This window comes from Saccopteryx bilineata, chromosome 3, assembly GCF_036850765.1.
Source record: "Saccopteryx bilineata isolate mSacBil1 chromosome 3, mSacBil1_pri_phased_curated, whole genome shotgun sequence".
NCBI lineage: Eukaryota > Metazoa > Chordata > Mammalia > Chiroptera > Emballonuridae > Saccopteryx > Saccopteryx bilineata.
This window is the reverse complement of record NC_089492.1, coordinates 264,188,690-264,211,503: the sequence shown is the minus strand read 5'-3', so window position 1 is coordinate 264,211,503 and position 22,814 is coordinate 264,188,690. Positions and strand designations below refer to the sequence as shown.

Here is a 22,814-nt window from a genome sequence, read left to right as displayed (position 1 = left end):
ATATAGCTCAACTATTTCTGGTGAAAATAGTGTCTAAACCAGATATGCTAGCCTGACCAGGCAGTGGAGCAGTGAATAGAGCATTGGACTGGGACGTGGGGGACCCAGGTTCAAAACCCCAAGGTCACTGGCTTGAGCACAGGCTTATCTGGTTTGAGCAAGGCTCACCAGCTTGAGCCTAAGGTCGCTGGCTTGAGCAATGGGAGAAAGCAATCAATGAACAACTAAGGTGCTGCAGCGAAGAATTTGACGCTTCTCATCTCTCTCCCTTCCTGTCTGTCTGTCCTATCTGTTCCTCTCTGTCTCTCTCACAAAAATAAATAAATAAATAAACAAACAAACAAATAAATAAAATAAGATATGCCATATAGTATAAAATGCTTTACATGTTGAAGACTTGGTTTGAAAAAAATGTTATCTCATTAATAATGTTTATACTGGTTACAAATGGTAAAAAGAGAACATTTTACATATATTTAATTGAATAAAAGATATAATCTCACCTGCTTCTTTTTATTCTTTAAATGAGACTATGAGAAAATTTAAATTACATAATTGGTTTATGTTATATTTCTATTGGACAGCACTAATCTAGAATGCCATTCCTTCTATTTGTCTTAACTCCTACTTGCCCTGAGCTTGGTTCTAATATCAGCTCCCCTGCAAAGCTTCCTTGAGATCAAGTCTTTTACATTCATTCACTTTTATTCACTTTCAGAGCTATGTGCATGTGCCAGTGGTTGCCTGCCCTTAATCTGGCTCAATTGTAATTATACATTTATTTGAATGATTACTTGATTCACACCTGTCACCCCCCACCAACCTCTGAGCTCCATGAGAACAAGGCACTTGTCTGGTTTCCCCCTGAAACCAAACACTTAGTACAGAGCCTGGCACATGGATGGCTGCCAGGGGACACTTCCTTCCGATGTCACAAGATATCATTTCATCAGCAGTTCTGCCTTTGGGTCCACTGTTCCCAACTATCTAAGAGAGCCTGAGCACTACCTTCCCCTAGGAGTGCCACTGTAGCCCTTTGGAATGGAGATTCCACTTCTCCTGGATGAAAAGACTTCCGCTATGCCGAGGTAATTAGAACGGTGCTTCTCAAATGTGAATATGCTCGCCAGTCATCTGGAACCTTGTTAAAATGCAGACTCTGGGCCTGACCAGGCGGTGGTGCAGTGGAAAGAGTGTCGGACTGGGATGCGGAAGGACCCAGGTTCGAGACCCCAGGATAGCCAGCTTGAGCATGGGCTCATCTGGCTTGAGCAAAAAAAAGCTCACTAGCATGGACCCAAGGTCACTGGCTCAAGCGAGGGGTTACTCAGTCTGCTGAAGGCCCGCGGTCAAGGCACATATGAGAAAGCAATCAATGAACAACTACGGTGTCGCAACGAAAAACTGATGATTGATGCTTCTCATCTCTCTCTGTTCCTGTCTGTCTGTCCCTGTCTATCCCTCTATCTGACTCTTTCTCTGTCCCTGTAAAAAAAAAAAAAAAAAGAAAAAGAAAAAAAATGCAGACTCTGGTGCATCAGGTCTGGGGTGGGACCTGAGATTCTCATTTCTAGCAAGCTGCCCAGTGCTGACGTCACTGCTGGTCCACAGCCCACACTCTGGGAAACAAAGATATAGAGAAGCTGGCTCTACCAAGAGTATCCCCAAAGTTGTCTTCCTGTTCTGTCCAGGAGGCCATTAGGGCTCTCTGAAACTTCAGCCCTGTCCCTTCCTCCTCCCATGCATACCCCACCAATCCCTATACCCTGAAAAAGAATGTGGTGCCTGGGGCTACTGTGGTCATTTAGTTTTTGTTTTTAATTTGAAATAAACCTTTAAGCAGTTTTCAGAGTCAGGGCAGCCCTGATACGGATCATGGATGTGTAACAATAATAAGTTCACGATGCTGGAAATGTGGAATAGTCCTCACGCTTTGGCTCCTGTCGGCCAAACTGGGCTGATCCTACTGGCTCCTCCAGAAGGCTCCACTCTGCAAAGTCTGGGCCCGGACGCTGGGGGAATGCTCCCTCTGCCATGTCCTCTCAGAGCGCCGCAGATCACATGTGTGCTGCTGGGCCCTCTTCCAGGCAGAGGACCCGCTGCCTCCTGGCCCTGTTCACATCATAATGTCTGAGGAATAGTAGCATCTTCCGGTGGCCTCGAGTGTGAGTGTGTGTGTGTGTGTGTTTGGACATGGGGGTCTTTGTGTGTGTGTCCATGTGTGTGTGCAGAGTATGTGTGTCACCCCTAGGGCTCCAGTTCGTTGAAACTTCCTTCACTCTTCCGGCATGGGCCTGGAGGCTGGAGAATATCCCTAGGTGGGCCCTGCAGATGTGAGTGGTTCCACTGTCCCTTGCTGCTGCTGCTGCTGCTGCTGCTGCTGCTGCTGCTGGCCTTTGGGTCTCCGAGAGCCGGTGCCCGTCTCCTTGCTCTCCTTCCTGCTCGGGTTCCTGTTGGCATTCTCCCGCCAGCCCTGGCCTCCCTTCCTCCTCTTCTGTCCTGCAAGCCAACAGCAGGAAGATTCAACACAGGACACCTTGCCCCAAGCAGGGAGGCCCCAGGTATGGCCAAGGGCCATAGGAAGAGAGTGGTGAGGGAGCTGGGCAGGGGGAGGCAGGGAGGAGGCTGGAAAGGCTGCCTTTAGGTAGTTTTTGGATGCCCTTCAGGCCTCCTCTGACCACCAGCCACTTGAGAGGAACTTCCTGCAACATGGGTACTGAGACAGGGTCCCAGGAGCCTTTGACCCCCCACCCCTGAGCAAACCACACACCCTCCTCTTCCTCATGTCTTCCTTAGATCTGAGATCCCAAGGGCCCAAGCTGTGCAGTGCAGTTTTTAGGTTGGGCAGGATGCCCCGCCCCCAGCTGGGGTCAGCTGCCCCATCATTACCAACTGCAGGCTGAGTGACCTTGGTCAAATCACTACGCCTCGCTGGTCTTAGCACCCTCCCACATGCCCTCATCTGACCTCTGACCTCTGAGGGTGCTTCCAGTGTCAACATCCACTGGCTCAGAAGAAATGGAGAAACTGAAAGGATTTGGATGCAGAAGTTTCAATCTCCCACCATACAGAGTTCTGGGTTTCTGCCAGGACCTGGAGCGTGGGGTCTGGAGTTGGGGATGCCCCATTTGGCTGTGGCCTGAGACCCTTTCCTGGGCAGCAGGCAGGAAGCAGAGGTGGTCAGATCGTTTGTGGTTGCGCCTGACCCCGACCCCCGGGGAGGCAGAGGCTGCAGCTCACCCTCACGACAGGGCGTCCTCCGCACTGTGCACCTCCGGACCTCTCTGGTGTCGGAGCAGACGGCATGGTCCCCGCCCGGGGCGTGGAGAACCCTTCTCATCCGCTCCTCAGAGCCCCTCCGGAACCCACACAGCTTCTTCTTCTTGGAGCACGGCCCCCAGGGGGACCACTCGCTCACTTCACATTGCGCTGGCAGGGGGGAGGGAAGGGGGAGAGAAAGAAGGGGAGTCAAATCTTCTCCACTGGCCCAGACTCCCCCGGGGGAGCTTTCCCCACCCCCTCTCCACCTGGGGCTCAGGCCTAGAGGGCAGAGAAGTCCTAAGAGAAACCCCCGAGGGTGGTCGTGAGGTTAGCTTTCTCTGGACAGTGTCCCAGGCCACTCTTCCTGGCCTGCCCTCCTCCTGGGGTCCTGGGGCCTCTGCCCACAGCGCCCATGCCTTACCAGGACTGCTGCACTCCATGGTGCCGTTGGCAGCTGTGGAGCCCTCGGGACAGGCCGGGTAGCAGCGGCCCTTGTGCAGGTACAAGGTCTCCTTACACTTGGTGCAGAAGTTGTGGCTGAAGCAGGCCTCGCAGTGCTCAATCTTGCATTCTGAGGAGAGGGCCAGAGTGGGGGCCCCTGTTCAGCCTGGAATCGGATACCTCCCTCATCCCCATCCCAATGCTCACTGTCTGGGTCCACCCGCACTGAGCAGGACAGCGGTCTGGAGCTGTGATTGCTGCAGAGAGGAAGGAGTCTTGGGACTGGACAGGGTTGGGAGAGAAGGCCGATGTGGCCACTCTTCAGGGCTGGCTGAGACTCACTAGGGTCAGCCAATTCCAACCCAAACCCAAGCCTGGGTTCTGGAAGCCTAGATGAGGCCCAGAGAGCCAGTTCCAGAAGAAGGGGGCAGGACCCTCTGGGGTTAGTGAAGTGAGGGAGGCGGGTCCCAGCATGTGGTGGCACTCAGAGGGCCACCAGCCCAAGCTGAACTGAGGGTTACAGTGACCCCCTGACTGTGGCTGTGTGGTCTCCTCTTCCCCTACTGCTGGGCTTCCACAGGACCCCAAACCCTGGACCTCCTTCTGCCTGGGGCAGAAAGAATCAGCTTGGAGGAGAGGGAAGCCATCCGAGGGCACATTCCTCTCCTTCCACAAGGGCAAGGCGAGTTCCAGAAACCGCCTTGGTTGGACTCCTGGGTCCCTCCCCACCCCCTCCTACCAGCTCTCCCTCCTCTGGGAAGTGGGGGGAGGATGGGTTCAGGGCTGGAGAAGCAGGCAGGGTCTTTCACAATCTCTCCCTTCCCAGATTGTGGGTGGGGCTAACTTCCTCCCAGGCTCTGGCACCTGGAGCCAGGGCTGCCAGTTTCCCAGGAGCTGGCGCGGCCAGGAACTCCCTACCCCAAATACCCTGCGCATCAAGAGAGCAGCCTCAGGGTCCTCCCTCCAACCTCACAATCTCCCCACCCCCACCACACCCTCCTCTGAGCCTCCTAGCCTCTGTGGCTTTATCTCAGCTGCTCCTCCCTCCCTCCTCTCCTGCTCTGATTCCTTGGGCTGGTTGCAGGTGGAACACAATAAGAACAATAGCAGCCATCATTTAGTGAGTGCCAGACAGGAAGGGCTTTACCTACGCCTCCCACATCAACCCCAGGGGTAAAAACTAGCACTTCCATCTTCCAGAGGAGATTTTGAGGGGTGATGACATGCCCAAAGTCCCACAATGAACAAGCAGCAGCACTGAGAGTACAACGCCGGTCAGCTGATCTGGGGTCAGTCATGTCCCTTCCAACAGCCTTGCTGTTATCAGTTATAAAAAGGGTACCATCACTTAGGTCCCATCTCCCTCCAAAGGGTGTGGGCTCAACTGATATGAGATCTGGAAATGCATCCTAAACTCCAAGACACTGAACAAAAGGGAGGGAGCACTGGCTTTGTTCACTGGAGTGTGTCCCCAGCATGCCACAGCTGAGACAGGATGGAGGCGTGACAGCATGTGCCTTTGCAGCACTTGGAACTGTAGCTGGCATGGAAGGAGCCAAGTGAGAAGACCAGGGGTTGAAAGAGGGGAAGAGCAGGCTGAGCGGGCTTGAATTTCTCTGCAGCCAGTAGAGGCAGTGGTGGGCTTTGAGCAGAATCTGGTGGGCTAGGTTGTGTGTCTCCGAAGCATCTTTCTGGCTGTAGTGCAGAGGGTGGGTCGAAGAGAACCAGGTGAGGATTGGAGGACAGATCACCAGGCTATTGCAATAGTGCAGGAGAGAGATGACAGGAGCCTGGGTAAGACAATGGCAGTGAGGACAGAGAGGCGTGGTTCGGTTATTGGATGGATGGGGGATGGCACAATGAGAGGTTGGCCCTCGAGGCTATGGCTTGGGACACAGAGTGACCTGTGAGAATACAGGGGGGTGCAGATTTGGAGAGGGGAGATGCAGTTCTGACACCGGACACACTGAGTTGGAAGTATGGATGGGATATTTGAGGAGATTTCTGGCTGGCAGCCAGATTCTTGAATCAGAAGCCTCATTTCTCCCCCTCAAAGACCCCCCCTACTCCTCTTGCTGGTGGCCACTCCCCCCGCCCCCCAGTGTCCAGAGTCTCCGGTGCCCTTCTTCAGCCCTGTCCACACTCACTGATGCACTTGTTCATGTCGGGGTTGCGGGCATCGAAGTATCCCGGTGGGCAGGACGGCAAGCAGACGCCCACCTGGCGGATGTCGTTCCTCTCCAGCAGGATGAATAGCTTGGGCGAGCACTTGAGGCAGCCGTTGACCTCAGAGCAGAGCTCACAGCCTTTGGCGCAGGCCTGGCTCCCCTCGGTACTAACTGCAGGGGTGGAACAAGGGTGAGAAGGTGGCCATCGGAGAGACCTCGGTCTTTCCCAGGCTCCCACAAGGATGGGAAGTGAGTAGATGGGACTCTCTTCCTATAGAACGAATGTGCTTCTCAGAAAGCACCAAGGCCAGGCTGGCAGCTCTCTGCGAGGCTGCTTTATAACCCCCAGGGCCCTTAATCAAGGGACCCAGCGCCCACGCCTGGAGCAGGAGCTCCCATCCCTTCTGACTGCCCCTGGAGCTCCAGGAGCAATACAAGCTCGCCCCCAACGCTGGCTTCACAACCTCAGAGAAGCTCCCGAAGTGGCGTTCTCCCTGAAATTTAGCCCTGCCCTCTCCAGAGGAAGGAGGGGTTTTTATCCTTGAGAAAGTTTTAAGGACAAGAGAGATAATGGGCTTAAACTCTCTGAGAAAAACATCACCTGCTTGGAGACAAGAAGATGACTGGAATAATTTATGTCTAGAACAGTGGTTTCAACCACAGGTGATATTGCTCCTCAGGGGACATTTGGCAATGTCTAGAGGCACTTTTTATTATTACACTGGAGAGAGCGGTTGCTACGGAGATCTAAGGGCAAGAGGCCAGGGATGCCACTAAACAGCGTACAGTGCACGGGGCAGCCCCACAACAATTTGTCTGCTTCAAAATGTCAGTGGTGCTGAGGTTGAGCAACCCTGGCTTCGAACCACCCTTTGAGGCAGCGTAATCTCCGGCTCCAGTAGACCTTTACTCTCATTTCCTCGTCCACTTGTTCAAACAATACCCACTGAGCCCCTCCCAGGCACCACGTGCAGTGTGAGCGCTGGGGACATGGAGGCAAAGCTGCCCAGTGACCTTCTAGCAGTGCAGGCAGACCCACAAACAGGCAAATGCAGGCAGCCACGAGACCAAGCAACAGTGGGTCCAAAAAAGGAGAGAGGGAAGGAGTCACAAAGGAAGGGCCATTTGGGCCAACCTTGGAAGAAATAGCAGGTTTGTCCATTAGGAAGTAGAAACAAGGGCCCTCTAGGAGAGGACTACAGAGGTGTGAGACAGCCCAAGGGGAACAGCAGGTTACGTGGAGTGCAGGAGGGGTGGGAAGGGGAATGGTGAAAGATAAGGATTCCTATCTTTAAAAATTTATTTAAAAATTTATTAATTGATCTTAGAGAGAGAGAGGAAGGAGAGAAAAAGAAAGAGAGAGATCAATTTGTGCTTCCTTTTATTGATACATTCATTGGTTGATTCTTGTATGTTGTCCACTTATTTATGCACTCATTGGTTGATTCTTGTATGTGCCCTCACTGGGGATCAAACCTGCAATGCTCTAACCAACTGAGCTGCCCAGCCAGGGTCAGGAGTCCTATCTTAAAAAGTCTTTTCTATCATGCTAAGGAACTTGCACTTGATCCTGCCAGACAGCGTTTCCCAAAGAGTATTCCTTGGCACACGACTCCCCTAAATGTTCGCAAGGGGCCACTGATTCGGGCTGAGAACCACCAGGTCCACCAGGTCTAACCAAGGCTCTTTCCCACAGGGCTTCTTGCAGCCTGTGGTATGCTCCTGCGCCAAGTGCCTCTCCAAGATGGGGACAGAGAGAACTGCATTTCTCAAACATTTTGGCCACAGAACTCTTACTTTGCAGTTTTTCTTGGGGCCTTTCTCAGAGCTGATTAGACAACAGGGAGCCATCCGCAAGTTTTAAGCAGGAGCACCCCTGCTCTGATGGACGTGTTGGAAAGATTCCCTTGGCAGCTTGGATGGAGACTAGAGACGGACCATTGGAAGGGAGCTGACCAGATAACCCAGGCAAGAAAGATGAGACAGTCTTACACAGAGTTTGGTTCAGAGATGCTTAGGGAAGACATCAGTAGGCCCTGGTGACCAACAGGAGGGGGAGGACCAGAGATGAATCTCAGTGTTCAGGCCTAGTGTTCGGGTGGGGCCAGTCACTGAAAATGGCCTATGAGCAGAGAAGCAAGTTGAAAAGGAAAGGGAGTAGCTGTCAGTCACTCAGAAGGAGCCAGGCAGTGAAGAGCTGGAGACACAGGCTACAGACAGAAAACTGGAGAGTCAGAATAGAGACAGCAGGACACCATGCAGGATCCAGACTCAGGCTTCAGAGTCAGCTGGACCTGGAGCCAAACCCCAGCCTACGACTCCGGGAGAAACACTGCATCTGGGTGCCTCCCTTCCCTGCCCTGAGAGAGTGGGTTGAGGATGCTCCAGCGGGAGGGCTGCTGGGAGGAAGGTCTGCTCTGTGGGAATCCCTGACCTCACAACAAGAGGAGGAGCCAGACTTAGGGAGGTAAGCAGAAGGCAAGGGGAGAATCACAAACACAAGAACAATAAGACCAAAATCACAATCCTAACAATGGCAGTTTGTCACTAAATGTCACACATTCTGTGACATTGCTCTCAGTGTTCTACAAGTATTGACTTCAACCTGTGAAATAGGTACTATCATTTTCTTTTTTTAAATTTTTATTTATTTATTCATTTTAGAGAAGAGAGATAGAGAGAGAAGGGGGGGAGGAGCAGCAAGCATCAACTCCCATATGTGCCTTGACTGGGCAAGCCCAGGGTTTCCAACCGGCGACCTCAGTGTTCCAGGTCGACACTTTTTTCCACTGCGCCACCACAGGTCAGGCTCATTTTCTTGTTAAGCCTCATTTTTACAGATGAGAAAATTACTTGAACAAGGCTACACAGCCACTGCATGTTCCAGCGAGGGCACAGAGTGAACAAAGGCCAACAGGAGGACAATCCAAGGAACATGGAACCGAAAGTATAACTAGACTGATTTTTAAATTTATTTATGTAGAGTCAATGTTATTTTAATTACTCAATGGATTTAAAAATTAATATTGTTCTTGTTGGGTTAGCTATTATGAGAGCAAAAATATTCCAAACATTGTATTGGATCCATGAGAGAGCCCTTGGGGTTACTTTTCCACTTTGGGCCTTTATTCAGCCATATTACAAATTAATTCAATCACTGTAGATATTAGGTACCATTTCTATGTCAAACAAATCCTCTATGACTCCAGGGTTTTACTCAATTCATTGTTGAAAGGAACGCTCCCTCCAGGTTTCTGCCTTGGCTTCGATAACTGAAGTCATTCGGGGTCCCATTCACAGCCTCTACAGCAGGTTCATTCCTTCCTTCCTTCCTTAGCACTTTCGTTAATGACAGGTTTGCAAAAGGCCTCCTCAGAACCCTGCTGCCTAGCTCCCATTCAACCAACAACAAACCTCTGAGTGCATTTTCCTTCCGTTCTCTCAGTGATACAGCAGGAAAAACTGTGGCCCACGTAGGAGTCTGAAATTAGTTCGGCACGGTTGCAACCTGGACTAAGTGGTCAGACATGAAGCTGGAGAGGGAAGCAGGGGGCCGGACGAGGAAGTTCGTGTATAGAGGAGTTCGGACATTATCCTAAAGGCAATGAGAAATCACTCAGGGCTTTAAAGCAGGAAGCGAAGTCTGGATTCCGTTTTGGGAAGCTCACTCTGTAGTGTGGAGAATGGGTTGTAGGAAGGGCTAAATTGGGGGCAAGAGGACTCCCAGGTTCAAAGACATGGAGCTGAACCAAGAGGAGGGAACGGGGTAGCCACGTGGAAGATATTCGGGTGGTGGAAGCAACAAGACCAGGTGATGTCGGGTAGAGTGCCAGTAGAGGATGACTTGGAGGTTTGGGCTCAGGTGACAGACAGGGTAGCTGTCAGTCCTTCACCAAAAGAGGGACCACAGGAAGAAGAGCAGGTGTGGATGTGGCAATGATGAGTAGTTGAGTTTTAGATGTGCTGAGGTTGCGGTTTCTGTGGGAAAGCCAGAGAAAGGTATCTATTGGGCAGTGGGACCCATGGCTCTGGAACTCAAACATCTGGCTGGAGATTGAGACATGGAGTCCTTAGCATGTAAATAGTCATCAAAGGCATGGAGGTCCAAGAGATGGTAAGGAGAGTGGGTGTAGAGAGTTAGGAGAGGAATTCAACATATAAGAGGAGGACAGAAAAATGAGGGCTAGCTTAGAATCCGAGAAGGAGCAACCAGACCGTTAGGGGACACTCAAAAGCATAATGCATCATGGAAGCCACGAGAAGAGTCCCCTCCACAGAAGAGGGAGGCGGCCCAAACGCTGCTGAGGTGTCATGCAAAGAACAGCAGCAAACAGATTGTTGGTGCCTCCGGTGGGGGTGAGGAGCAGGGGCCATGGGTGAGGAGTAAAAAGAAGGTGAGGAAGGAGGGCCATCTTATTTCAAGAAGCTGGGTGCGGGGCAGTGGGGAGAACTCAGGACCCATGCTGGGAGTCGTCACTGGGATTAGAGCCATCAGAGTGGTGGCATCCTGGGGCAAAAGCTGTGCAGCTGGAAAGATGGCCAAAGGCTGAGGCCCGGATAGCGCTCCTGCTCGACAGACAAGCAGAGAGAAGCTGAGTAGGAATCATTGGAGAGGTGGGAGGAGAAGGGGGGGGCTGCAGACAAGTTGAAAAAGGAGAGATCTCAGGGACCAGGGCTGGGAGGAGACCATAGCTGGTGAGGAAATCTAAGGAGGCTTGCATTAGGAATTGACCTCAAGAAGGACAGTTTTGGTGGAGTGCAGGGATGAGAGCCAAAGCACAGTGGGCTGCAGAGTGAGGGGGAGGGATGCAGGTAGGGGTAAAGTGAGGAGAGGGGCAGAGCGAGTCAGAGAACATAGAAAAAGAGAATGGAAAGACCAGCTGGGAGTGAGACTGTGATCATAGACTCAGAAGCAGGAAAAAGGCCCAACAATACAGGATGGAGGGTCAGGATACAGAGTGCAGATGTCAGGGTCAGGGACAAGGGGCTAGGGAGTTGAACTCCATGAGGTTTTGGGGCTCAGCAAGAAGGAGAGGGGTTCAGTGATGAGCAGGAGTCAGTTCAATGAGAAAAGGAATGCTTGTCAAGGAGGGTAGGAACCGAAGGGTGTTCTCAGCTTAGCAAAGCAAATAGATGGGCAGGGAGCAGGTGGAGAGCCAGGGGCTGGGGGGCTCTGTGCGTGTGTCCAAGGACATGGTGGGTGTTGAGGGTGCTGCATAATCACTCAAAGTGGTAGGCAAAGCTCATTCATTCCATAGCTGTTTATTGCACATCTAACACATGCCCAGAGCTGCTAGGAGGTGGAAATGTGGAGGTGTAGCAACAAAAAACCCACCCAGGAATGCAGGAAACAGGGCTGGCTATGCACTGTAGTGAATGGAGGAGCAACAGAGGGCACTCTCTTTCCCAGAGGCTAGGTGAGGAGGGTATGCCAGGCAGGAGGTACAGCCTGTGCAAAGGCTCTGAGGCACTGAATGTCCTAGAGTGTTCAGGGAATTGAAAAGAGTGATTTATTCTATTGGCCAGGAAAGGGACCACAGAAGGGCATGGTGTGATACAGTGTGATAGGCTCCCTCCAGCTCCCATGCCTCTGATGAGGTTGGGGGTGAGCATATAGAGGAGTAGCCTTGCACGGCTGTGGGCTGGCCAAGGAAGCTGGATGGGATCAGTGGAGGGGGGGACTCAGAAAGGAGGTGACACCTTCTTCCCAACTTCTTCACAAACCACCCCCCTACACACACACACACACACACACACACACACACACACACACAGCTCTGCCCCCAAGCACTCAATAAAGCCCACTTCACTGAGCCAGAAGGGCAAGGCTGTGCCCTCCTCAATTTCTCTGCTGCTTCTCTGCCCCCGTCATCCTTGTCCAAAACCCTTCAAATTGATTTCACTATAAGCTGGCTTCACCCCAGGGTGACTCAGCACACCTCCTCACTGAATGGCTCTGGCCACAGTCCCTCCTCCCCAAGGGGCTTGTCTCCTCTCTGTTACCCATCTTTCTAAAACCAAAATTCTGGCCTGACCTGTGGTGGCACAGTGGATAAAACATCAACCTGGAATGCTGAGGTTGTCGGTTCGAAACCCTGGGCTTGCCTGGTCAAGGCACTTATGGGAGATGTTGCTCCCTGTTCCTTCCTCCTCCTTTCTCTCTCTCTCTCTCTCCCCCTCTTTCTAAAGTGAATACATAAAAATCTAAAACAATAAAAAATAAAACCAAAATTCTGAAGGCATCTGTTGCAGCCCCTGCCTAAACCCCCCCCCCCCCCATGGCTCCCTGTGCCTGCGGAATTAAGACTCAGCTCCTGCACGTCTCCTAAAAAGCTTCCATGAGCTGATCCCACTTGTATCAACTCTCAACACTACCCCTGAGCAATCTGGAACTGGTTTTGTTTCTCTGGACACAACAACACTACTTCACACCTCTTACCTTTGAGCAAGTTGGTCCTTCTGCCTGAGACACTCTGTGCCTCCTCCTGAGCCTGACTAACTCCGTTAAAACCTCAGAACTAAAGTCACTTCCCCTAAGAAGCCCCCCAATCTTGCCTCCCAACAAAGTCTGGATGGAGTATTTCTGTGTTCCCACACCCCCAGTACATGAATCCATCATGGTAGACATCACCATGTATTGTTATTATCTTCTAAAATGTCTTTTTTTTCCCACAAGAAAGAGCTTTTGAGGATGGAGCCTGTCTTATTTCTGAATGGGAGCCCAGAGAAAGGATAAGGGGATGAGGATGTGGTGAATGAGACTGAGGCTCAGAGAAGTGGGTATATGAATGGAGCTCACTGAGTGTTTGATAGAGTGTGGGGAGAGAGATTGGATAAAAATGGGGGCTCAGGGAGGGTTGGGTGAAGGTCAGTACCTTTGTATGGGGGTGGTATCTAGCCTTGGAAAAAGAGACTTGAGTTAAGTTGGTGAGGGTGGGTGGGGGGTGGTAGGGAATGGGGTGCAGTGAGAGGGTGGACAAGGTCCCTTCTCTCGCCTCGCACTCTCCCCGGAGACGTGTCTATTCCTGGTACCCAGGGTCATCGGGGCATGCCCCTGGGAAGATCCAGCATCTTTAACTCAACTGGGAGCTTAGTTTAGACCTTCACTTTTTCTCACCTGGCCCAAACAGATTTTGAACTGACCTGTTTGCCTTGCACCTTAATCACCTCCCCTCACCTTGTCCAGCATCTGCACCTGCTGCTCCCCTGATTAAAGCCTCTCAGTGGCTCCTCATTACCCATAACTCAAGGCAGGTCAAGTGCAGATTCCTCAGCCAGCGAGGACAAAGCGCTCCACCATCTGACCTCTGCCCACTCCGGCCGCACTGTCTCCCCAGGACACTCCCTCAGCCCCAGGCAGCTGTCCGTGCTCTATCCCGAAGGGTGTGGGGCTGTTTGTTTTAGCAGCACAACCCTTCTTTTTACTAGAAAAGATCCTCCATGTATGAAGTAGATATCAGCACAGCTGCCCCAGTTAAAAGCCTAGGGCGCCCCAGAACTCCTCTTAGAAACCATTCCTCCACTTACAACTCCTAGCAGCGCCCCATTTCCTGAGCAAGCAATCTCTGCCTCCTCCCAACTGCACACCTGTGGACAGGCTGGCCCCTCTGCCTAGAACGCCCACCCCTCATCCCCTGCCTACCCTTGCCTAGAAATCACCTAATGATCTCTAAAAACACAGCTCAGGAGGTACTCGCTCTGGGCCCTCCCAGCTTACCCCTCTTTCATCCTGTGGTAGCACTGAGACCCCTAGATTGAAATTGTTCCCCCGCCCCCGCCTCCTCCAGGGACTCCTCAAGATTCATCTCTGTGAGCCAGGGTCATGCTCTGTAGTTTGCAAATGGACGTTTGTGGACTGGCCCAAGGAATGAATGGGGCTTCCAGGAGGGAGGAAGGACTCTATGGACGGTCAGTGTGAGAGGAGACACACGCTCCAGATGGAGGATGGAGCAGGGAGAAAGGACAGAAGGGGGGGTCCAGCATCTGCAGGAGTCAGGGAAGGAATGGGGCTTCACGGACACCAAACTGAGCGAAGAGGCCTAGGAAGCTGATAGGAGAAAGGTCCCCGTAAGGGAGGGGGCATTCAGTGTGAGGGACGGTGAAGAAATGAGGGCTCGCCTGACCAGGCGGTGGCGCAGTGGATAGAGCGTTGGACTGGGATGCAGAGGACCCAGGTTCGAGACCCCGAGGTTGCCAGCTTGAGCGTGGGCTCATCTGGTTTGAGCAAAAGCTCACCAGCTTGGACCCAAGGTCTCTGGCTCGAGCAAGGGGTTACTCAGTCTGCTGAAGGCCCATGGTCAAGGCACATATGAGAGAGCAATCAATGAACAACTAAGGTGTCACAACAAAAAACTAATGATTGATGCTTCTCATCTCTCCGTTCCTGTCTGTCTGTCCCTGTCTATCCCTCTCTCTGACTCTCTGTCTCTGTAAAAAAAAATTAAAAAAAAAAAAAGAAAAAAAGAAATGAGGGCTCCACAAGGGGCAGAAAGTCCAAGCGGGAAGGCAGTCAGGAGAGGCTGAGGGCCGCTGAAGGGGAGTGAACAGGAGGCTCGGAGCTGGGATGCGTCCTCAGTGAGAGAAACAGGAGGACACCCTACCAGGGTTCACAGCTCACAGCTAAAGAATTCTTTGCTCCACTCCAGGCCCTCCATGCAGGGAGACCATCTCTCATACCTAGAATCAGCCATTTCTGGGCTCAAAACTGGGTGTGGCTCTGCATCAGAGCAATATCAGATGGCCTTCTGGTGGCGCTACCGACATGCGGTTGCGGGATGTTGGACAGAGTCAACAGACCTGAGGCTTATACACACAGCAAGCCTACCTCTGCCCCACAGGCTGCCCAGTGCCCTTCCACGTGGTTGGGAGGCCAGGGCAGCCACACGCAGGTGTCTGTCTGGCTCCTCTTTCTTTTTCTCCCCCACTTCCCTGGACGCCCTAGAGCAAAATGGCCCACACATTGTTTATATAACAGCAACATGCCTCCTGAAGTCAACACAAGCTTGATAGTACACACACACACACACACACACATATATATATAAAATATATCTCACGTAAGCCTCACTATAATCCTATACAATGACACGTGCCAGCTTACGGTTATTCTTGAAGCAGTACCGCCTAGCAATATCCACCGTCACCTCATCCCTGAGTGCACGTCCCACTTGGACCCTCACTGGACCACAAGTCTTTCCCCTCACCTTACCTCATGCTCGTGTCTAACCATCAAGGATGTCTGTCACTCATACCATTTGGTAATAAGAGCTGGGTCACTGCTGCTGAGCATGTGGTATATGGTGTATTGGAAGTGTCATAATTACTGTATTTGATTGGCCATGGCAGGGGCTGGGCCTTTCTGATAGCCAGGCCAGTAATCTCTCTCTCTCTTTTTTTTTTTTTTTTTTTTTTTTTATTACAAGGTTTAGAACAACAGGTCTCTGACCCTTGGTTTAGGTGGGTGTGCGGTTCTGCCCATGCAAGGGACAGCACGGTCACTAGTGCCCGTCGCACGAGCGTGAGTGGCTCCACTCATACTTTTTCTCTCCTCTCAGAAATAGAGGAGACGTTATAAGCCTGCTAAAACTGCATCTGGCCTGCAAAGTTCAAAATACTGGCTGTGACAGATGAGAAGGGAGGAAAATCAAGGCCGCACTGCTGATTAAACCTAACCGTCGCTAATTGTTTGTTAAGCCAGGGATTTTCAGCTTCACCAGTTCTCTGAGCTGCTCTCCCTGGCTCGGTTCTGCCCTTGGCCACTGCCGTGGAGACCTGACCAAACTCCACTGCCTTTCAACCTTTACTGGCAGCTCCGTCTGCGGGCCTCACAGGGGAAGCAAGAAATGGCTGGGCCGGGCTTCAGAGGGGCTACCTGCCCATGGCCTTGACATCCCTGATAGTGGATGTTGACAGGCCTTGGGGTTAAGCCTCAGGCCTGTAATACAGGCCTCCCCCTAACTCCTGACAGGTGTCTCTCACATACAGTGGCCACTCCCACAACATAACAGGCTGGTACGGAACCCCCATCACTGCAGACATTAAGCAGAGTCTAGAGGACCTGCTCTTGGGAGCGCCTAGAACAGGACTCTGTAAGGGATGGTGAGGGCAGTAGGGACAGGTGCAACTTCAACTCTATCAAGAAGACTGTTTTCAAGAAGATTGGGCTCACAGAAATTAGAGGCCTGGGTTCTAATATTGACTGTGTGTCCTTAGGCCTGTCATCTCTTCCCCTTTCTTAACTCTGTTTTCCCATCTGTACAGCAATAGTAGATTTATTTTATTTTAAGCTGTGAGAAGCCTTTCTTCCAATGACATCATATGTGGAATCTTACAGAAAGTAGGGAAGAGCAATGTTGCTCTGGTTGAAAGGGGGCTAGGGCCTGCATCCTGCCCATTTGCCTCCCCCCGACCCCCAGTGAAACTCCTTGATTCCCACTGAGCAGGGTTAAAAACCATGGGGGATGAGGGGACAGTCTCATGATCTTCCAGCTCCACAGGAAGGCTGTTGCCTACCACCAAGCTGGGCAGAGTTCCTGGCCCAAAGGGCTTGAGGTTTGCACTTGAGCCACCACTGACAGAAAGAGCCCCCAAACTGTCTGTGAGGAGGGAACCAAGCATCCTGGGGCAGGGGAACAGGGGATCATCACCATGGATACCACGCAAAGCTGGTGTTATGTCAAAGGCCATAATCCCCACACTGGATCCTCATAAGAGGGGGGTTAATCTAGAAAGTAGAGTCTACAAAAGGGGAAAACGAACAAAGTGAATAATCTACAGAGTAGGCAATCGCAACAAATTAATCCACAAACAGGATAATCTATTCAGTAATCTACACAAGTAGAAATCAGCAACGATCATCAGAGAATGAAGCCACCGAAGGCCCTCTCGTCCCCCAGGTGGCCCTCTACCACACCCAGGGCTCCAAGGCCCTCCGCGGTCCAGCCCCGCTCACGCTGATGACTCTGGTTACTCACTCCGCCTCTGTCTCTTCCCCTTGATCCCCCGGCTGCCAGCAGTGAGATGCATCCAGCTCAGAACCAGGGCCACCACACATAGCCCAAGCCGCATAGTCACTCGCCAGCTCCAGGCCCCTGGTAGGAGGGGTGGTCTCTGGGGCGATGGATGGCGCAGGGCTCTTGCTAATGCCTCCGGGGCTGGGTCAGCAGCAGGAGGCCCAGGCCTGGGCCGTGTCCCAAATCTACCATAATCTCAGCTGGGGCCCACTTTTCCATCAGCCCATAAGGAGGTCCAGAGAGCTTTCCTCAAAGGCACCTGGAGTGTCACATGGGAGAACTTGTCACTTCAGCAGAGATACCTCCAAAACCCAACCTGTTGGGGGAGGAGAAAGAAGGATTAATTCTGGGGTACTATAATGCCCCCCCAATCTATACCTCCTATACTTCCATAGTCTTCCTGACTATGAGAACTCGGAATATTTGAACAAGTTGCCAGCCTGGCACCCTTATAGAAGAGACCTGTTCCCTTTCCTATCTTGCAGAATTCCCTGGGACTAGAGTTGGCTGCCCAAGCAGCTGGAATACAGTCGACCCTCAGACCAAACTTGTGGATCACTGGGAGCCAGCTGGCCCCACCCTTGCCCAATATTGGCCAGCCCTAGCTGGAGGTCTTTAGGTCTACCCTACAGACCTCATGCTGCAGTAATGTCATGTCTCTTGAAGAGGAGCTCTCTGTCCTTCTGTGAGTGACCCCTCAGCTTTCTTTTTTGGATGCTGAGTCACCCCTGCACCTTTCACCTGTCCTGGAGCTAGAATAGCGGTCCCCAACAAACTGGCAGGCTCTGCGTGGCCCTGTGGGCTTGGCGGGAGAAAAGGAAGTAAGGCTTCCCGGCCACAGAAACTCTGACACAGCAGGCCCGGCGGGCCTGGCTTTTGTGAGGGGATAAAAGAGGCAGCTATGCCTGCCCTGGTCAGAGACACAGAGAATGGGGATAATCCCCCAGCCCAGTGAGAGCCAGGTCTCTAGACCGCTGGCCTGGTGATGGGGGAAGGGGGAGCTGGTCCCTCCTCAACAGAATGTGTCTGGGAAGTTGGAGCCCAACCTGGGAGTCAGAAGACAAAATCCCACTGCACACTCACAGGAACATACACTCCCAACACGCAGCAGATGCCGGCCCAAGCATCGCCTACATCCACCCACACTCACATAGGGGCAGGAGGAAACAGGGAGCCTTCAGGAAGCATCACCCTCCCACCCACACTGGTTAGAGGCCTTTGGGCAAGTCACTTAGCCTCTCTGAACCTCAGTCTCCTCATCTTTAAAAGGGGGATGGCTATGCCTATTTTACAAGCTAGTTCTGAGAGTTGGCTGAGTTTTGGTTTCCAAGTGAGAAATCTGAATTGCTGGAGGGGAGGTACCCCGCCCAGCCCCTGTCCCACTCCTTTCCCCTTCTGCCTCTCAGGGAGGCCCTAGGAGAGCCCACCTGCAAGGGAAATAAATCATTATCCCACAGGGTAGCTTAGCACCTCCCTCCTCAGCCTCTCCCACCAGCTTTGAAGGCCAGACACACTCAAGTGGTTAAGCTGCCTGTGAGAAGTGTTTATACAAGGCTGATGGATCCCACCTGGAGCTGCGGCCAGCCACCGCCCCCAATGCCCTGTCAGCTGCCAGCCCCTACCTGCCCCTCCAATACTCCCTGCACGACCTGCCATAGCCTTCCCGCCCTCCCCAGCCCCCACTACACATTTCCATCACCTTCAGTTTATCAAACTGGGGTCTTCAGCCCCAAGGATATAGAGTCTCAGAGGTTGATCATGACCATGATGGTCAAGGGCATAAACTTCAGAGTCAGACTTCTTGGCTTCAAATGTTGGCTCTCCTACTTCTTAGCTGTTACCTCAGGCTAGTTGCTTAGCTGGTCTGAGCCTCTGTTTCTTATCTGCAAGAGGGTTGTTGTTTTTTTATAGCTTATATGAGTTAATACATGAAACTGCTTAGAATGGTGTCTGGGTGTCTGGTAGACAGTGAGAACTCAATATTTGTTGTATTTTCCATGATCAAGACTTCATTTTGTGTGTACATGCCAATGGTCATCTAAGCAGCAACAGAAACCATTTCTATATCCTCTAGATGTGTATCTTAACACTGAGCATTGTTATGCAATTTCCATATTTGCATTTATCTCTATCACTGATCGCCATGGCCCCAAAGTGATCACTCAGAGTGATAGGGTTAATCTGTAATTGCAGCACTTCTCAAACTTGAGGTCTGAGGCCTCCAGGCAGACACATTCTCAGGGTACTCTCGGGCCTTCCCCTGGACCAACCCTGGATAAGAGCATGTCAGACACTCCTGGTGTTTCACCCAGAGTCTGTGAGACTTTGCTCAATCTCACTGTGGGGTCAGTACTCCTGGGTCCTTGGTGCAGGAAAGGTCCCCTGTGAATCTCTGCACTGCCTGTGTCTGCCCTACACGATCCTAGTCCTCCAGGGTTAGTGCTCAGCAAAGGTTAGCTCCCTGCCTCTCCCTTCCTCTATTCTCCTCTAAATTCTACCCCCTCCTCCTGCCCCCCAGTCCTCCCAGGTCTTAACTTTCAGTCTAGCTCTTGCCATGCCCACCCAGTCCTGGGCAGGGAGGGTCTTATGGCCCATTCCCACCCGAATCACCATCAAACCAGGATCTCAGCTGGCCAATGGGGAGGAGGATCTAGATCTAAATTTCACTGGAGCAAGTGAGACTGGCCTCTGTCACCATCATTAGATGGGAAGGGTTTCAAGCACTTTACAAAAATAAATACATATAGCATAAACCCTGAAAGAGACCTAAGAGTTCATTATACCAGGGTACAAGCAACAAATAGGAAGGAAACTGAATGGGTGTGTGTGGTGGGGGGGGTACTGAAGGGCAGATGCCCCATCTAAGTGGAGCATATGCTGTTCAGCTCCAGGTGAGTGTTCATAGCAGAAACAACAGTTCAATACTGCCAGATCTGATTTTTAAAAAGTTGGATAGCTCCGTTGGTTAGAGCATCATCCCAAAGCACAGAGGTGGTGGGTTCAATACCAGGTCAGGGCACATACAGCAATGGATCAATGTTGATGTCTCTCTCTACCTTCTTCTCTCACTAAAAATCAATAAATAATTGTTTTTAAGTTGAAAATTCAGTACTTTATGTGAAATCTGATTTTTATAGCTGGGTAGCTCTCAGACTAGGAACCCTGCAACACCAAGCCCCAGCTGGTCCCTGCCCTCCTCACCCCACACAAACTTGCAGTGGGCACACACACACACACACACACACACACACACACAGGACCATGGGGGCTAGGGCTGAGAGGAGATAGGAGCTGATGACTTTCTTTGAAGTAGCTCACCTCACTTCTATTAGTTCCTCTGTCTCAGTTCCCTGGACCCTTGGGCTCTATGGCACGAATGGTTCACTTTTTTGAGGCCCATTACTTTGCCCAGGCTGACAAGCAATGGGAACTGCTGGCGTGAGGGAGGTGTCAGGCATCCATGAGGTGAGGAAGGAGGGCATTTTGTCTCTGCCAGGGGGCGAGTGAAGGATTTGCATTCACCTTGAACCTGCACCACCTGCCATGTGAAGCCTTCATTTACACCTCAGGGAGGAAAGTAAAATTTTCCCATTTTACCAGCACCGAGAGGTTAAGGGTCTTGTGGTTATAACCTACTCAGTGACCAGCCAGTTCTCTTACTCAGAACTGGGGATCTGGAGAGTGGGACAAAGGGTTGGGAGCTGGGGGTTGGAAAAGGGGGGCATGACCCAGATTGAAGACTACACTCAAGTAGGTGGGGAAGGAGCTGGAGGCAGAGGCAGCCTTCGGGCGATCTGGCGGGCGGGAGGCCGAGGAGACGGGACGCACGTGCTAGGCGGTTCCGGGAAGGGGAGGAGGGGAGCTAGGGAGGGGGACACTGCTGGGGGTGGAGCTGAGGGCGGGGACTCAGCGGGTTGGAATACCTTTCACCTTCTTGCCTGCAACACTATCAGGATAAATTGGTATTCCGTCCGGGGCCGGACACAGACCCAAAAATGTAAACCATCCACATCATTTCTCATTAGCCCTCCCCGAGACCCGCCGGGTGGAGAGTTTTGGCCGCAGAGTGGGCTGGCGGGTGGGGGCAGAAGAACTGCTGGGCGGGGGGGAGGGACCAAGGGCGTGCCTGTCGGACCTGTCCGGATCAGAGTGTCCGCCAGAGCCAGGTCAGGTGCTGCCACCCCGCCCTCTCACCCCCCAAAACCCAGGGCAGCGGGGAAGGCTGCTTCTCATCCCTCCATCACCGCAGCAGCGTTTAAATTCTTCCCTTCCACCACCTCGGAGAGGCCCGACAGGTGCAGGGGGAGGGGAGGCGGACCTGAAGTCCCCCTGACTGTTCCCCAGAATCTAAGAGTACCAAGAGTCCGAGAACCCCGTTTTACAAGAAAACTCCCGCATCCAAGTGCGGGCACCCCAAATCTGCCTTTGCCCTCTTGGGAGCGAGAAGCACACACACAGCCTCGTCCTCTCCTCAGCCGAGCAGCGCCATCCCACCCTCAGCGCTGGACCCCGCGGGCCCCTGAGCCGCGCCACCTCGTGAGCCGCGCCACCTCGCAGTGCAAGGGGCCGCCACGCACGCCGCCTGCCAGGTCGGACCGGGCCGAGCCGCGGGACTGGGGTATCGGTAACCAGGGGCCGTGGGACGCGGGGGAATCCGAGGTGATGAGGCCAGGAATCAGAGCCTCTGGATCGGGGTGGTTGTTGAATAAGGCCAGCGGACTTGGAAGATTTAGAACTACGAGTGAAGACGCTCATCGAGGCTGCGGGACTGAGGGGAACTCAAGGCAGCAACCGAGAAGGGGCCGCCCGTCGGCTGGCGGGGTGCCCCTGGGGCAGCAGGATTTGCAGCAGAGGTTCCAGCGGTGCCCTCTCCCGCCCTCGTGGACCGCAGAGCCGCCAGAGAAGTCCTCTTTCTCTCGCTGTCTCCCCCCCCCCGCACTCGGCTCGGCCAAGCCCCGACGGGAGGGTCCGCGACGCTCCAGGTCCCGGGGAAGGGGGCGCCAGGGAGGAGGACGGGGCGGCTCGGGGGAGACTCACCTCCGCGCTGCCAGCCGCGGCGGGGCAGACCCGGAGGGGCGAGGGCGCGGCCCGCTCACCCTCCCGCCGCGGGACTGTCCTGGGCGCCGGGCTCTCCCGCGCTCCGCCCGCGGGTTCCCAAATTGCTCAATCCGCGAGCGGCTCACGCCCTCCGGGGCCAGCGCCCCACCCGGCGCATCGGTCCTCTGTGGCGGCGCGGGGCGGCCCTCGCCCTCCCCAGTGCCCCGCTCGGCGTCCCGCTCCCCGCTCTCCGCCCGGTGCTTGCGCTCCCCGTCGCGACTCCGCTCGGCCGTGGCTCCCAGCCGGGAGAGGGGCCAGTCCTCTGCTTGCACGAGGGAGGGAATCCCCCCCCCCTTTGCAGTCCCACCCCCGAGCCGGCCCCCCTTCTCGGGATCCGCAGCAAAAAACGGACTGGAGCGCCAGGCCCGGGAGTCCGTAGCCCCCACCCGCACGCCCTTGCCCGCAGCTGGGGCGATGCGCTCGGAGCGCAGAACTGGCAGCCGCTCGCGTACTCTGGATCCTGGCGCAGACCCTCTGCCGTTGTGCCTTCCCTCCCCTCCGCCCCGCACCCGGGGATGCCACATGCTAGAGCAGGGGCTGGAGTTCCAGGCATCCTGGGGTCAGAAAAGGGCGGAGGAGTCTCTCAAAACCTCAGTTTCCCTATAAGGACTTTAGCGAGTGACAAGGTACAAGCTCAACAGGGTCTGTCCTGGCCACGCCCTCCTCTTCTCAAGGTCAAGCCTTCAGAGCATCTGCCCAGTTCAGAGAAAACATGAGGCTATAGGATCTCTAGAACCCAGGTGAGGATGCTTCCACAGGGAACTCTGAACTCAGTGCAGGAGAATGAGGGAGACTTTGAAGCAAAATCTAGATTCAAATCCCTGCTCCATCACTT

General features: G+C 53.2%; 1 protein-coding gene across 5 annotated transcripts; it reads right to left on the bottom strand.

The window, feature by feature from the left end:
* Nucleotides 1-2,179: 2,179 nt before the first annotated feature.
* RSPO1 (R-spondin 1) lies at nt 2,180-22,190 on the bottom strand. 5 transcript variants are annotated; one of them, XM_066265064.1, is made up of 6 exons: nt 21,920-22,190; nt 16,844-17,198; nt 5,850-6,041; nt 3,683-3,832; nt 3,241-3,429; nt 2,180-2,499 (listed from the first exon to the last, which is right to left on the bottom strand). In XM_066265064.1, the coding sequence occupies exons 2-6, from the start codon at nt 16,935-16,937 to the stop codon at nt 2,315-2,317; spliced, it is 810 nt and encodes a 269-aa protein (XP_066121161.1). In that variant the 5' UTR covers nt 16,938-17,198; nt 21,920-22,190; the 3' UTR covers nt 2,180-2,314. The 5 variants fall into 5 exon arrangements, with proteins under 5 accessions (XP_066121161.1, XP_066121166.1, XP_066121164.1 ...); XM_066265069.1 differs by having other exon boundaries at nt 16,844-17,141; nt 21,979-22,190; XM_066265067.1 differs by lacking the exon at nt 21,920-22,190 and adding an exon at nt 18,582-18,672.
* Nucleotides 22,191-22,814: the final 624 nt, after the last annotated feature.